This window comes from Rhineura floridana, chromosome 4, assembly GCF_030035675.1.
Source record: "Rhineura floridana isolate rRhiFlo1 chromosome 4, rRhiFlo1.hap2, whole genome shotgun sequence".
In the NCBI taxonomy this organism is placed as follows: Eukaryota; Metazoa; Chordata; class Lepidosauria; order Squamata; family Rhineuridae; genus Rhineura; species Rhineura floridana.
The window spans coordinates 12,620,071-12,636,049 of NC_084483.1; the positions used below are offsets into that span (position 1 = coordinate 12,620,071).

The 15,979-nt window shown below is 41.4% G+C and overlaps 1 protein-coding gene across 12 annotated transcripts in view; it reads left to right on the top strand.

Annotated features, from left to right (window-relative positions):
• Window positions 1-445: 445 nt before the first annotated feature.
• The window catches only part of MCM8 (minichromosome maintenance 8 homologous recombination repair factor), a 36,517-nt gene continuing 20,983 nt past the window's right edge, over window positions 446-15,979 (top strand). The window contains exons 1-7 of one of the 12 annotated variants that reach the window (XM_061622512.1): window positions 446-468; window positions 1,936-2,122; window positions 10,311-10,385; window positions 11,765-11,847; window positions 12,522-12,671; window positions 13,884-13,987; window positions 15,217-15,415. In XM_061622512.1, the coding sequence (XP_061478496.1) occupies window positions 1,972-2,122; window positions 10,311-10,385; window positions 11,765-11,847; window positions 12,522-12,671; window positions 13,884-13,987; window positions 15,217-15,415 (762 nt within the window). In that variant the 5' untranslated portion in view covers window positions 446-468; window positions 1,936-1,971. The other 11 variants (XM_061622504.1, XM_061622510.1, XM_061622507.1 and 8 more) reach the window with 11 other exon arrangements.

Here is a 15,979-nt window from a genome sequence, read left to right on the forward strand (position 1 = left end):
CTGCAAGACAGAGGTCGTTTTGGGTTTGCAGCCTAAAATTTCTCACAATCCCAGCGCTCAGTTGCACACAGAAGCCCTTGTGCCTTGACACGCAGACTTGTTGGGCTTTTAAAAGCTTATATATATATAAAAAGAGAAACCACACCAAATAGGGCTCGAAATAAGAAAGTGGAAGAGCTCCTATCCTGGTCTCCGTCCCCCAGGGAAAGAGGGGAATATTCTCGTGCCCGATCACCCAGTCCGGGATGTCTCCATCGTTTGGAGTTTAAAATCGAGCTGTAATAGAACCTTCCCTTGGCCTTGATTCGCCATTAAACTCCAAAAGAGAGAGGAGAAAAAGAAATAAAACTGTGCACTGTGTGCAAGACTCATTAGTAACCCTGTCTGAACCCCTAAGCGCCACATCCAGTCATTGTGCGACCTGCGAAGGTAGACGTGTGAATGGCCTGACTCCCTCTCTCCTGGCTGGTAAGGAACACAGCCCTTTCCTCGTCCACTTCCTTTCCTTTACACTTCCGGTGGGCTTCGCAATAAAAACCATGGCAACCAACTAGCGCGCGCCTTCTATTGGTTCTGATGCCGGAAGCGGAAGGAGGCCTGACAGTCCCGCGCCAAAATTGAAAAAAAGAAAAAAGAAAGCTAGTGAACAGAGCGGAGAAAAAGGGTTGGGGTTGGTGAGGTGTGGCTTCTTTAAGTAAGCGCTTTCGGCTTGGTTGCATTTAAGGTGGTCGACCTAATTCTGGGCTTGCCCCACTTCAGACGGTAGGTGGGGGCTCATGAAAGTGAGATATATCAGGGAAGAGATCTCTGACACTCTAGTTTTTTAGGAGCAGGGATCTATTTATTTAAAGGTGAAGCATTCATTTATGTGAGTCCTCCACCTACAGACTTGTGCTGTAGTAGTGTCCTTGACCATTCTAGTTAATGCATGCTTACTCAAAAGTCCCTTTTAGTCAATGGGCCTTATTCTGATATTTGTATAGGATCACAACAACCTAAGTGTCTTCTGTGCTCTGTATGTTGGATTCGCTGGATTGCAATGTAGCTTGCTTCAGTGTTTTGCCTAACTACAGTGGTCATCAAATGCTATATAGTTGGTAAGAGATTCTGCAGATATTTAGGAAAGGTACATGTGTATACTCTTCTTTATATCATGTTAAGGCCGTAAGAAACTGTTGTGTATTGAATTACACAAGTGTCTACTCTAAATGGCTTTCAGAAGTCTCAGGCTTTTTGCAATTCAAAGGTGGAGGTGCCAGGATAAAATGTGGGATCTTATACACGCATTCTGCCACTGAGTTAAGTCCCTTCCTTCATCAAGACAGAACTAACTTCCATTTATCAACTGTATGCAAATGTAATTATAAGGGTTTTGTTTACGTTGGGACATAATATTGAACTGCTATTAGTTAAAAATGGAAGTGAAAGCTTTCAGTCTCCTTGAAGTTGTGTGAGAGCACAGGGAAGAGCACATGATGATGAGCCCAAGGCTTTTCCATAGTTGCATCCAAATGTAGCCTGCTTATTACACTGTGGTCCAAACCTGTGCAAATATCTCTGTAATTTAATTACAGCATGGAGCAAAAGCAAATACAGTAAAGCTTTTCCCCCAGATATGTACTGAAAGGAATCTTCTCCTCAAGCATTTCTATTTCTCTAACTTCATCACATCCCTTAAGGGCAATTCTATTTCATTCACCTTTTCGCTGATAGTTCCACTATGCTTCTGAAATTAATATTTTAGTCTGTGATTTAAGATGGTTTGTTTTACTTGAGGAGCAACAGCGAAAAGCACTTTAGAAGTCTTGGATATACACCCTGTCGTATTTTGAACATGTATTTCTTATTTCATCTATTTCATTTCATTTTCATGAATGATTACGTGCAAGGTATAATGTTATTTACCACACATTGACTGCAAGTATTGGCTTTTAGTTTAACGTTGGTTGCAGGTCCATTAAGAGTGCTGAGATGAGCAATGAACCCAGAGGGAAAAGTTCTGGGCGAGGAGGAAGTGGATTTCAGAGGTGGCGAGGAAAAGGAGGATGGCAAGGGAGAGGAAAAGGGCAAGGACATGGACAGAGAGGAGACTGGAAAAATGTAGCTGGGAAATCAGTATCTGGTATGTTGATTCCATAATGTGACTTACATTATTGTATTTTGTTGTTATGGCTTGGTTTTTGGTTTGTTTAAGGAATATGTTTGTTGTTGGAAAGATAGCAAAAAGAAAAATGTGTTTTGTGAGAGCATAATGCAATGCCTGGAGTTTAGGGCTGCCATGCTGTGGAGTAACATAACACATAATGGTCTTGGGATGGACTGAAGTTGTAAAATCAATCTCATTCTTCTGTGTACAGTATGAGCAGCTGTTACCTTTATTACAATGTTGAGCTTGAACTGGATTTACTTATTATTTCAAATTTATAGCCCTCCCTTCCTCTCCCAGGGGAGGCCAGCGTGGCTCTCAATAATATAATTGGATAAAACATTTCAAGCCAACAGATATTTCTATCAAACTTTAAAAAGCAGGGAAATTGGGCAGCTATAGTGAATGCACCAGGGGAGCAGGAGACCTGACCTGACCTCCTCGCTGACATATTGTACTGCCCTACAAATTTGTCAAAATGCAAACACAATTTGGTTGGTCTTCTACAGTCCAATCCACTTCCTGTGTAGCTTGGAAGAATTTGGTAACATCTGCCTCTGAGCATGTGGTGAGTGGTAGAAACATCTGCCATCTCCAAAGCTGGAGAATTACATTCTTGAATGTTTGTTGGTGATCTTCTTACTTTGCTTCTTTTCTGTGTTGCTACTGTTTCTACAGAGAATCTAACCTAGAAAATTATATTTCTCTCATTATTCATCCTAGAAATCTGTGTCAAATTTATTTTTATTAATTTCAAAGCAATTTTATTGGTCAATGTCGTATGATAGTGAAGACAGCCTTTGCGTTTCAAACTGGAGGTTATGTGCTGAGAGGTGTGTGACTCCCTTCCCTGGCTCTCCCTGTCAGGTTCCTACCTGCTTGTGGTTACTGCCTGTCACTAGGCACCACCAGGGACTCCACCAGTCCGGACTGTCCTTTTTTATGGTTTCTCTCCCTGCTCTAGCACAGATCTCAACAGATCCCCCTGCTAGGCAGCACCACCAGTCATGTCCTATAACCAGTATTCCCAGAGACTCTGCCTGAGTCTCTCTATCAGGTTACCTCTGTGACTGCGTGCTTAAGCTGTCCCAGTCCCTTTGTATCAATGCTGATAATTCTGGTTTGCTCTGAATACTTGTGGTGTTATATTTCCCTTCACCGCTGCCACCAATTGTTACAGTTCAGCCTTGGTATTTACCTTACCCTCCCTTCTGGTCTGTGAAACCCCAGCCAAGGATCAGGCCTTTGGTAAACCAAAAGTATTTATTAAATAACAAAGATAACAAGATTTCTTTATAAAGGCACTTAAGCATATGGTTTCATCTATTCCTGAGGTACTGGTCTTGGTATTAATCCGAACTCCACCCTCTCCTCACATCCACCAACTCTCCACACAATCTCCTCTCAAAACCCACCAAAACAACCCTCTCAAGTCCACCAACGTCCACCTCACATTCACCTTCCACCCAGATTTACCTGTCATCCTTCCGTTTATACTGTCAGCCATTTTAAACATTCAGCCAATCATCCAGCATTCTACTGCCCATTCACTCCCCCCTCCTCTTTCATTCCACTTACCATGTATCTCCTATACAAACAGCACTTACCATATATATACTAATAGAGGAACATCACATTTCCCCCCCCTTAAAACAACGGCAGAGTATTATTCCTGTTCTAGGATTTATACGTCGTGTTAACAAATAAAATAAGTCTCTCTGGGGAAAATGTCTTTCTTTGTTCCTCCGTCTGGTCACGTCACGGCAGTCCCAGCCACCTGCATTGACAGTCCATCAGCCAGTACATTGTCCTTGCCTTTTATGAACTGGAAATCCGCTTGATAGTCTTGTAGGGCCCAGGACCACCTCTGCAGCATAGTGTTATGGTTTTTCATAGTCTGCAACCATAACAAGGCCTGATGATCCGTTGTTACCGTGAATTTTCGTCCCCACATGTATGGGCGCAACTTGTTCAGTCCCCACACGACCGCTAGGCACTCCTTCTGGACCGACGAATAGTTTTTCTCCCTCGGCGTCAGCTTGCGACTCAGATACGCCACTGGATGTCTGGTGCCTTCTCTCTCCTGCAGCAAGACGACTCCCAGCGCGAGGTCTGACGCATCTGTAGCCACGATGAATGGTTGCTCATAGTCCGGTGCTATTAATATGGGTCCTTGGCACAAGGCTTGCTTCAGCAGATCAAAAGCCTTCTGACATTCATCCGTCCATACCACACGCTCAGAACACTTTTTCTTTGTCAATTCATGCAAGGGGGTTGCGATTTCCCCAAAATTTTTCACAAACTTCCTATAAAAACCAGCCACACCTAGAAATGCCCTAACTTGTTTTTTGGTTAAGGGGATAGGCCACGCTTGTATTGCCTCCACCTTGCTCCATAAGGGGGTGATTTTCCCACTCCCCACCTTATGTCCTAAATAGATTACTTCCTTTAGCCCAAACTGGCATTTCTTAGCTTTTATTGTGAGGCCTGCTTTTCTTAAGGCCTCTAATACTGTGGTCAGGTGTTGGACATGCTCAGGCACCGACTTGCTAAAAATGGCCACGTCATCGATATAGGCCACTGCAAAATCTGACATGCCTCGCAACACAGTATTGATTAGCCTCTGAAACGAACTTGGTGAGTTCCTTAGTCCCATGGGTAAGGTCACAAACTCATATAACCCATCCGGTGTACTGAAGGCAGTTTTGGCTCTGGATTGCTCGTCTAGTTCCATTTGCCAAAATCCTTTACAGAGGTCTAACGTAGAGATAATGGTTGCTGCCCCCAATAACTCCAACATTGCGTCTACCCTGGGCATAGGATACGCATCTGGGACCGTAATTTTATTGATTAGCCGATAATCAATGCAAAATCTTGTCGTTCCATCTTTTTTCAGAACCAGGACAATACTTGAGGCCCAGGGACTGATGGATTCCCTGATCACTCCTAGTTCCAGCATATCTTCCACCTCCTTTTTGATCTCACTCAAAACTTTCCCATTCACACGGTATGGCATAGATCTGATTGGGGCATGATCTCCAGTATCAATGGAATGTCTGGCTATACTGGTTCGGCCAGGTTTATTGCTAAAGAGATTCCCATAGTTTTTCAAAACTCTCAGAATCTCTTCTTTTACTTCCTCCTTCACCTCCTCTGACCATTCCACTTGATCTACCCCTCCTTTGTCTTTGCTTTCCTGTACCAAATCTGGAAGTTCAGGCCCACTTCCCTCAGGGAATAAGGTAACTTGCAACACCTTTGCATCCCTGGTATGGTAAGGCTTTAACATATTTACATGAACCACTTTGCTTTTGTTTAATTGGTCTGTGGTGATTACATACGTCACTGTGTCAAGCCTTTCTCTGATGGTATATGGTCCTTCCCAGTTAGCCTGTAATTTGTCATGTTTCCTGGGTATGAACGCCATAACCATATCTCCCACATCATATACACGTTCCCTGGCTGTTCTGTCATACCAGTAACTTTGCTTCTGCTGAGCTTGACTCAAATTCTTTTTCACTACTTCCATCATTGATGTTAATTTATTGCGGAATCCCAATACAAAATCTACTACAGATGTTTTGTACTCTCCCAGGGTTCCTTCCCATGAATTTTTTAACAGTTCCAAAGGTCCCCTCACTTTTCTAGTGAACATGAGTTCAAAGGGTGAGAAGCCTGTTGACTCCTGAGGGACTCCTCTGTATGCAAATAAGCATCCCAAACGTTCATCCCAGTCTTGTGGGTGATCTTGAACATAGCTTCTTATCATGCCCTTCAAAACTCCATTGAATCTCTCAGTTAGCCCATTAGTGGCGGGATGGTAAGTAGTGGTCTTTAGATGTTTTAGACCACAACATTTCCACATACATTGCATCACTTCTCCCATTAATACACTGCCTTGATCCGTCAGCACTTCATGAGGGAAACCCAGCCTCATAAAGATTTTTAATAAAGCCTCTGCCACCACAGGGGCTTCTACAGATCTCAGTGCTTCTGCGTCTGGGTACCTGGTGGCAAAATCCACCACCACCACTAGATATTTCTTGCCATGCCTTGTGGGTTTGGAAAAAGGGCCCACCAAATCTATTCCAACTCTATAAAAGGGTTGTCCAATTATAGGAAGGGGCTTTAAGGGTGCCTTAGTCTTTACTCCACTTTTCCCCACCTTTTGGCATATACCACAAGATAGACAATGTTGTTTTACATCTTTGGAGATGTTTGGCCAATAATAGTGTGCCGCCAATCTCCTCTTGGTCTTTTTTATTCCCAGATGTCCTGCACATGGGACATCGTGGGCTACCTCTAGCAATCTGGTTCTGTATTTGCTAGGTACTATCAATTGCTTCACTGGTTCACATTCATCCTTTCTCTCAGCAGGCATCCACAGTCTGTATAAAATCCCGTTCTCACACACAACTTGATTCCTCAGTTTGTCAGTGAAAGGAATCTGTTGGGTCAGGGCTTGCTCCTTTATTTGATTCAAACTGGTATCCTTATTCAGTTCTTCTCTGAAATGCTCTGTCTCTTCCCCAGAGACCAGTTGATACAGTTTGTCTCCTTCAGCAGGCCTGCCAAGGGTTGCTATGGGGACCTGAGGCTCGCAAACAGATTCCACCCTGTTTCCTTCAGCCCCCCTTAACATGGCTTCTGTTTCTCTGCCAAGTTGCTGTCTGGTCACCACATATATTTTCCCTTGTGCCCCCATAACATCTCTTCCCAGTATCACTGGTTCTTGTTGTTGGGCATTAATGCCTACTTTATATCTGCCCTCTCGGCCTCTCCACGCCATTTTCACCAGGGCCACAGGCAAGCTTTCTGGTTGACCCCTCACTCCTTGGATATTCACTGTTTCCTGAGGTAATATTTCTTCAGATTTTATTAAATCTGGCCTCAGTAACGTCTGAGCGGCACCAGTGTCAAGCAATGCCCAATAATTTGCCCCTTGTACACTCACTTCCTCTCTCAGACTTGAATCAAGGTCTGTTACTTCTGTCCAGTTTATCTGGCAGAACTGAACCTTTTTTGTGGTTAAATCTTTTGGTTCTATTTTTACTGCCCTTGCCTGAGCAGGATTACTAATGGGGTTGGCAACCTCACATTGAAAACGTAGGTGCCCCGGTCTACCACATTTGTAGCATAATTTCTCCTCACTTTTAGGGTACACAGATCCACTCTGGGGTGTCCTGTGCCCTTCAGATTTTACTGGAGGACTCACTCACTGTGGCACCACATCCTTTCTGCCACCATTATATGGTCTGGGTTTAAACTCTCTTGATGTTTTCCCCACCCAGCCAGTTCTGTTGGAGGCAAAGTGATCCGCCATCTCTGCGGCCTCCTGCACCGATGTAGGGGAACGGTCTTTGACAAGGAGCCTTATTTCTGGTGGTAACTGTTGGAATAATTGATCCAGTATCATGAGGCTTTTCACCTCTTCCACTGACTGAGCTTTGGCACTACTCATCCACTTTCCAAATATATCCATCAACTTCGCTCCCAGTTCAACTAAAGACCTCCCTGCTTGGATCTGACAGTTTCGGAATAACTTTCTAAAATAGTCAGGTCCCAGTCTGAACCTTTTGTATACTGCCTCTTTACACTCAGCATAGGTGACGGGCTTGTCTGAGGGGAAATATTGGTATACCTCAGCCAATTCCCCTTTGATCAGGTTTGATAAATATTGCATATATTTACCCTCTGGTAGCCCCCACAATTGAGCTGCTTTTTCAAAAGTGCTGAGGTAAATCTGTGGTTCTTGTCCAGGCTCAAACACTGCAAAGTCTTTTGGTGTAACTTTTATTTTTGTTTCATTTCTGTCCTTTCTTGTTTCATCAGAATGAAACCTCTCCCTTTCAAACTTTAACTTTTCCACCTGTAATTCAGCATCCACTCTCATTCTCTCAAATTCCAACTCACTCTGTTTTTCCTTCTCTGCACCTTCCATCCTCAATCTCTCAGTTTCCAACTCCCTCTGCTTGTCTTTCTCATCAGCCTCCCATCTTAACTTCTCTCTCAAATACTCTATATAAGCGGGATTGCTTAAGTATCCTTCTGGGGTCTCTTCCCTGACAGGTTGTTTTTGCTGGGCAGTTGCAAATCCTATAAGTGCTACCCTCAGTTCATCTACTCCTTTACCCTCGTGAGGTAAATTGAATGTTATGCATTTCTCCACCAGCTCCTCTCTTTTCATCTTTATATATTCAGCCATGGTGTTTGAGTTCACTCACTCTTTGCCACACACTCTTTGCCAGTCACTCTCACAAGTAATCTTGTTTTGTTATTTCTGTTTGCCACACCACTGTTAGGGATTCTCTAGTATTCGTACCACCGCTACAGCCAACACCTGTGACGTAGTCTCCTTTGTTCGTATCCCACCGCTTCCACCACATGTGACGCCCTTCCCTGGCTCTCCCTGTCAGGTTCCTACCTGCTCGTGGTTACTGCCTGTCACTAGGCACCACCAGGGACTCCACCAGTCCGGACTGTCCTTTTTTATGGTTTCTCTCCCCGCTCTAGCACAGATCTCAACAGATCCCCCTGCTAGGCAGCACCACCAGTCATGTCCTATAACCAGTATTCCCAGAGACTCTGCCTGAGTCTCTCTATCAGGTTACCTCTGTGACTGCGCGCTTAAGCTGCCCCAATCCCTTTGTATCAATGCTGATAATTCTGGTTTGCTCTGAATACTTGTGGTGTTATATTTCCCTTCACCGCTGCCACCAATTGTTACAGTTCAGCCTTGGTATTTACCTTACCCTCCCTTCTGGTCTGTGAAACCCCAGCCAAGGATCAGGCCTTTGGTAAACCAAAAGTATTTATTAAATAACAAAGATAACAAGATTTCTTTATAAAGGCACTTAAGCATATGGTTTCATCTATTCCTGAGGTACTGGTCTTGGTATTAATCCGAACTCCACCCTCTCCTCACATCCACCAACTCTCCACACAATCTCCTCTCAAAACCCACCAAAACAACCCTCTCAAGTCCACCAACGTCCACCTCACATTCACCTTCCACCCAGATTTACCTGTCATCCTTCCGTTTATACTGTCAGCCATTTTAAACATTCAGCCAATCATCCAGTATTCTACTGCCCATTCACTCCCCCCTCCTCTTTCATTCCACTTACCATGTATCTCCTATACAAACAGCACTTACCATATATACACTAATAGAGGAACATCACAAGGTGCCCTGTTCCCCTCACAGAGCTTCAATCAGAGTGCCTGACTGTTAAACCACTCTGGCCGCTATCAGGGGAATAGGAATCTCCTCTCAGGACCCTTCACAAACTACACTTCCCAGGATTCTTTGAAGGAGGCCATGAGTGTCTAAAGTGAAAGATCAGGTGTGGGTATGGCCCCTTGATTAGGCAAGCCCAGCAGCTGTGTGTCTGGCATTTAGAACACTGACAGCTGGTTCTTACTGAGTACGCCCGGCGTTATCATTGAGTTCAGTGCTAAATTTCTTAAAATCAGCTAAGCATTTTTTTAAAACTGCAGAAGATGAAGGTCAGAGTACTGGGCAAGGTCAGTAATAGGATTACAGGTACTCTGTGAACATGGCTGATTTTTAATTAATGTCAACAAGTTATGAGAACTCTGACAAAAGTCCAAAAGTGGTCTGGTTTTTTCCTCTCTTTTTACACTTTGAACTCTCGATTCTCTCTGTTTTGTGTATCACCATGAACATTTAGAGGGTTGCTAAGCAAGCGTTTCTGAGTTCAGGACTATAGGTTTTGTAAGGTTTTGTTCTAAAATGAGCTTATGCGAAGCATCAGAATGCCATGGGGGGTATTTTCAATTTAACACTGTGGAATGCAAAACATCCATGCTGGTTATAGTATACAGTCGCTCTCGTCCCTTATAATTACGGACAGAACCAGTTCCCTGTTCCAGAAGGTGTGTTAGAAAAGGAGGTATAAATGTCATACGCTGTGAATATGAGCCTGTGAATAAACCAGACACACTTTAAGTAATGCTTTTTTTGTTTGTTTGTGTATTAAACGTTGGCTACCTCATTTTTGTAGATCATTTTATATTTCTTTATTTTTGAACACTTAATAAAAATATCACATTACAATATACTACAGACAACAGTTAAAAGTAGCATACGCAGAGAATGTAAAATTTACTGTTGTTAACTTTCTTGGGCAATGTTTTTCAGCTCAGCCTCGGTTCATTCAGACAACCCTGGATCAGGTTACTCCGTACAGAGGCTGGAAACTTTATTTTTCTGAAGGTGAGCTTTTTTCTGTAGATATACGGGGAACTGACTTGATGTCTGGAGAATGAAATAACATTTTGGCTTCTGTTTAGTTCTCCCCTTTAACTCAAAGCACAATGAAGCCAGATCCTTGATATGTATGTTGCAAAATACAGGCATACCACGCTTAACGTCGCTTCACTTAACGTCACCTCGCTATAACGTACATGCTTCATACACCACCATACCCCGCTTAACGTACGCGTGCTTCGCAATTACGGACACTTAATGGCATGACGTCGCTGCCATCTAGTGGCGATTGCCGTGCAGTACATGCATAGACGATTGCTTCACTTTAAGTACATTTTCACTTTACATACATGCTCCGGTCCCATTGCGTATGTTAAAGCGGGGTATGCCTGTACATGCTTACGTTAAAAAAAAAAAAATTATTTATTTATTTCATTTGTTAATTGCCTCATACCCAAAGGTCATCTGTTTAAAACATACAATATGAAACAGGTTTTAAAAAATGCCCAAACAAAGGAATAAGTAAGACTGCATATATCAAGGGCCAAAGGCCTGAGTGGAAAGGAAGTACATTTTGAAGTTAATGGGCTTGTTTGTACATATTTGCTAGTATTTCGTCGTCTTGTCTGTTATTCTGTAAAGCACTAGGAGCATTTAAATATAAATAAATGATTTGTCTGAATTGTGTTCAATGGGGCAATATGCGAACGAGCATTGGCAAAAATGTGGAACATAATGTATTGAGAGTACAAATTAAATTCTGATACATGAGGGCTAAAACTATTTCCCCCTTTCAGATGGAAATACTTTTTAATATGTGACCAGACATTTTAAATTGGCTCAAAAGTGCTACCGGTCTTCTCATCTCCCTTGTCATGCCACCTAAGCCTATGCATGAGTACTGGGAGGTAAATCTAGTACAGTTCAGTGGGACTTACTCCTAATGTCAGCCATTCCTATGCAGTTAGGCAACCAGAGGTGTTAGGCATGCCTAACTCTGCATAAGATCAGGCTGTAAGTGTGTTTAGGATTATAACGTTACTAGCTTTTTAATGTCTGTAGAATCAGAGTTAGCCATATCCATCAGAAATTGTGGTTCTGTTTATGTATAGTCTTTGAGGATGTTTTTTTTTACAATTGGTCTGGTACCTCTTTGAGGAAATGTAATTGCTAATAGAAACGTAGCGTCTTTGAATTCTAAGCAAAACTTTTAAAAGGTGCACCAAAAATGTTTTGAGTTCAAAAAGGCATTTATTCCTTTAAAAATAAATAAAGTATTGACTTGCAATATAAACAATATCTACTAATTAAATATGTATACTTATAGAGTATAGAATCAGGGTAGCCTGCAAGTATAAATATCTGTGCTAAATTGTCCAATCCAGCATATGATGACAACTCCCCATTTGTTCAGAAGACTGAAGCGTTTGAAAAGTTTTTTATGTCTCGAATAGAACTTTATGATAAGGTAAGTCTTTATGATGTGACCTCTTTTTCTGAGTTTTTTTTCTATCTCTTTTCCTCTCCCTCCTCCCCCCCCCCAATATGCTGTGATCCATAAGTGAATCTTGTTTTGGGTATCTTTCCCTTCTGTGCGTTCATTGACAACCACAAGAAGTAGAGTCTTTGCCATGGTGGCTGTTTTCCTAGAGAGGCTTGATGGACTAGTTCTGTAGGGGTCTTAAGAAGATTTGTAAAACCTTATTCTGTATGGTGCAGTGGTGGTGGTCATTTTGGATCCCTACTGCTGGATCCCTGTTTTTATTTGAATCCCTATTTTATTGTCCTCAACTGACTCAGTTCTTACTAAGTTTTGTAGTGTTCAAATGTCTATTTTTATGATATTGTGTTTATGATTTTATCTTCTGCCTTGAAGGCCTTTGTGGACATTAATAATAAGGTAGCAACTTTCACAGTTTTAGGACTGGAAGGGAGCTGAATAAATTCTAGTTAGCTTCCTTGCTCTGATGTGCTAAATCATATCCATATTGTGTTTCATGAGCTAAATCACTTGCATATTATGTGCTAGCCTTCACTCGGATTAACTCAGCTCACTGGTATTCTGTATTGGCAGTATTGCTGAAACACTTCAAATAAACCTTTTAAAATACTGTGACAAATTCACACAGTTTTGTTTTATAGGATGAAATAGAAAGAAAAGGAAGTATTCTTGTGGATTATAAATTGCTGGCACATGACAAAGAATTAGTGGAGTCAATACCTGATATTGCTTCTGAACTGAGGGAAATGCCACTAAAAATATTGGACTGTATGGGCTTGGCCATACATCAGGTAAATACATCAGACACAGAGTGAGCAGTATATTTCTGAGCATACAAACGTTGACAGAATGCAGATACGTTCTGGGGCATGCATGGGGAGGCCGGGGGAGGAACAATGTCATTTATGCTTCTTTTAAACAAATATAGGTGAGAGGAAGACATTCATTCCACACTTCTAAATTCTATTAGAACTTGCCTCAAAACTTCCTTCTGTCTTGTTTTTGATAGCCAATTAATTTTCTCTCTGGCTTAAAAACAAAATGAGCCAGAAGAAAAAAAACATACTTTTTGTGTGGGACTGCGCTGGCGTGTTTTCAAAGAAACAAGGTACTAATAGGTTTGCCAGTTTCTAACTTTGCTACATGTTAATTTCTTAGGCCCAAATAGGAGATATGATAATTAAATGAGAAGGCGCAGACTCTTTTAGTTTCAAGGTTCTTGCAGTGTTATAATCTGGATTTTATGTGTATTTGACAGTGAAAGCTAGCAAATAAGCATCTCACTTGGCTTGAACAAAACTAGTCTGGGAGGAAGGGTGGGATATAAATTTAATAAATAAGTAAGTAAATAAATAGTATTTGAACCAGTATCATGCAAACTACAAGGATTTGAAAATGAACATTAAGGATGCAGAGTTTTGATTCTTGAAGCCTCTGTGACATTTTTGTACTGGCTGGAAAATATTATTGAATATTGTTACCAACATCTTGTGTGATGGTTGTTGGCTTCCTGAGTGGGGTTTTTCCCCCATGAATTGATATGAGTCAGACGGTATCTAAAATCTCATGAGGCATTAAGATTTTTTTTTCTTTCTTATTGAAAGAAATTATGAAATTGCAACACAAATTAAAGTCAGAGTCCATATAAAACAGTGTATAGATTTTGTATCTTGGGCGTACGCTGCTGTGCTTTAGATTTTTAGACTACCAAATAGCTTGGTTCCTAATCACTGTGAGGAGAGTTCTCCTTGCGGAGGCCCCTCAAAAACCCAGTTCTTAGAGTTGGGATATCCCCTGGAGCAGTGTAAGATGTGGCATGGGAGACTGCAGTGGAAAGGGGATTCAGCCAAAGCAAGGAACATCCACGCTACCACCCTTGCACAGCCAGAAGCATCTTAAGATCCAAGCCTTAATTTCTACATGTGGCACTAGTTATTACATACAATATAGATTATGTACAGTTTCATGGACACATTCTTTTTACTCTTTATTTTATCCTATAGGTGTTAAGCAAAGATCTTGAGAAACATGCAGCAGAACTGCAGGAACAAGAAGGGTTGTCCGTTGATGAAGAGCCCATAATAAACGTACCATATATTCATGCAAGGTAGCTATATTTTTTTAAAAAAACGTTTTCTTACTAAGAAGATTGAAAGTCTACATGCTGAAAAAGTAGGAATTCTACACATGCTGCCCAGCACCACAAAATTATTAACATTTATTTCTAAGGCATTGATCTTTTTTGCATGCACAGTTGTCGAAAAAAGGTGAAACTCCTAGGGTTCACAGAGACTGCTGATATTATACCAGCGATCAGAGAACAGAGGTAGCAACAGCAATAATACCACTACCAACACTGGCCTCAACACTCTGCCCTCATTCAGATGTAACTACTAGAAATGGTTTCTTGCTATAAGAACATGCGATGATGCTCCCATGGTCTCCCATCCTGAGCTCCCATGCTCTCTCATCTTTTGCATGTGAGGAGAGAAAATCTGAAGCTTTCATTCTTGGTTTGTAACAAGCTTGAATTCCCTGTTTAGTGACAGCACAATTTTATGCACGTTTACTCAGAAGCAAGTCACACTGAGTTAAACAGGGTTTATGCAATCATACCAGCCGTGGTTAACAAACCTGGTTCCAGTCATGGTGACCTGTTATGTCTGAGTGCAGTTGATGTTGGCTTGTTAGAAGGCAATGTTTAGCATTAACTTATTTTATTTTAACAACAAGGAAGATTCCTAGGACCAAACATTGCCATGTTGATTAAACATAGAAACCTATTAACTACTCCCCACCAAAACAAGCACAGTCATTTTTGTTCTGAATTTGGCCTGCCAGATTTATGCAAGCAGTTTATGGAGGTGAGTCCTTGGAAAACCTTTACAGTTATAATTCAGAAATTCGAGCCATGTGCCGAGTAAATGAATGCTTTTTGTGACTGTAAATCAGGGATGGGGAAACTGTGGCTCTCCATATGTTGTTGGACTACAACTTCCATCATCCCAGACAATTGGTCATGCTAGCTGAGGCTGATGGGAACTGGAGTTCAACAACATCTGTAACACCACAGTTTCCCCATCCCAGTTGTGAAGGAATACACTTCTACAAAAGGCCATTATGCATTGGTCCCAATCTAGGGAAATTTTATCAGTGTTGCGTTTCATTGATTTCCCACCCACAGGATGCACAGCCTGATCCTATGCATGCTTTCTCATAAGTAAGTCCCTTTGAGTTATATGGTAGTTACTCCCAAGTAGTGTGCATAACACTGTAGCCTTAAGAATGTTTAACTGTCTCTGACTATTATCTATTTTTTCTTATCATTTTTTTAAGAGTATACAACTATGACCCACTTACTCAGCTGAGGAATATTCGAGCAAATTGCTATGGAAAATACATTGCCTTGCGTGGGACTGTTGTGCGTGTCAGTAACATAAAGCCTATCTGTACCAAGATGGCATTTATATGCAGTGCCTGTGGAAACACTCAGAGTTTTCCTCTTCCTGATGGCAAATATACTCTTCCTACAAAGGTAATTTAACCTTTTTTTAGTCACCTTTATTATTAGACTGGTAAGATTAAAACATCAAGTGGTAAGATTTAAGGGAAAACAGGGTAACTTCAGAAAAAATAGGTTAAAGTGATGAAACAAGCTAGTCATGCCTTCTGGTTTACTGCCAGTTTATGTACATGGTTCATATTTTGCTAAAGAATTATTCATTTTAAGAATATGATTCATGGGAGAAGGAAAGAAGAATTCATTGAAACAAAATCCCCTGAGAATCAGTGCAGACTGGCTTCCCCCCCAAATGGGATAACTTCAAATATTACAAATGGGATAACTTCAAGGATTACAATTTTCATAGGAGGTAACCGTATTAGTTTATTGCCGCAAAAGCAATGAGTTTTATGACATCTTTAAAGATAACAAATTTATTATGACATGAGCTTTTGTTGAGTGGATGAAGTGCATCCGATGAAAACTTACCAAAACATACGCTATAATAAATTTCTTAGTCTTTAGGATACCACAAGATTTTTTGTTTAAGTACTGCAATATAAACTTTTTGGTGCTAAATTTTAACATATTGTTTTT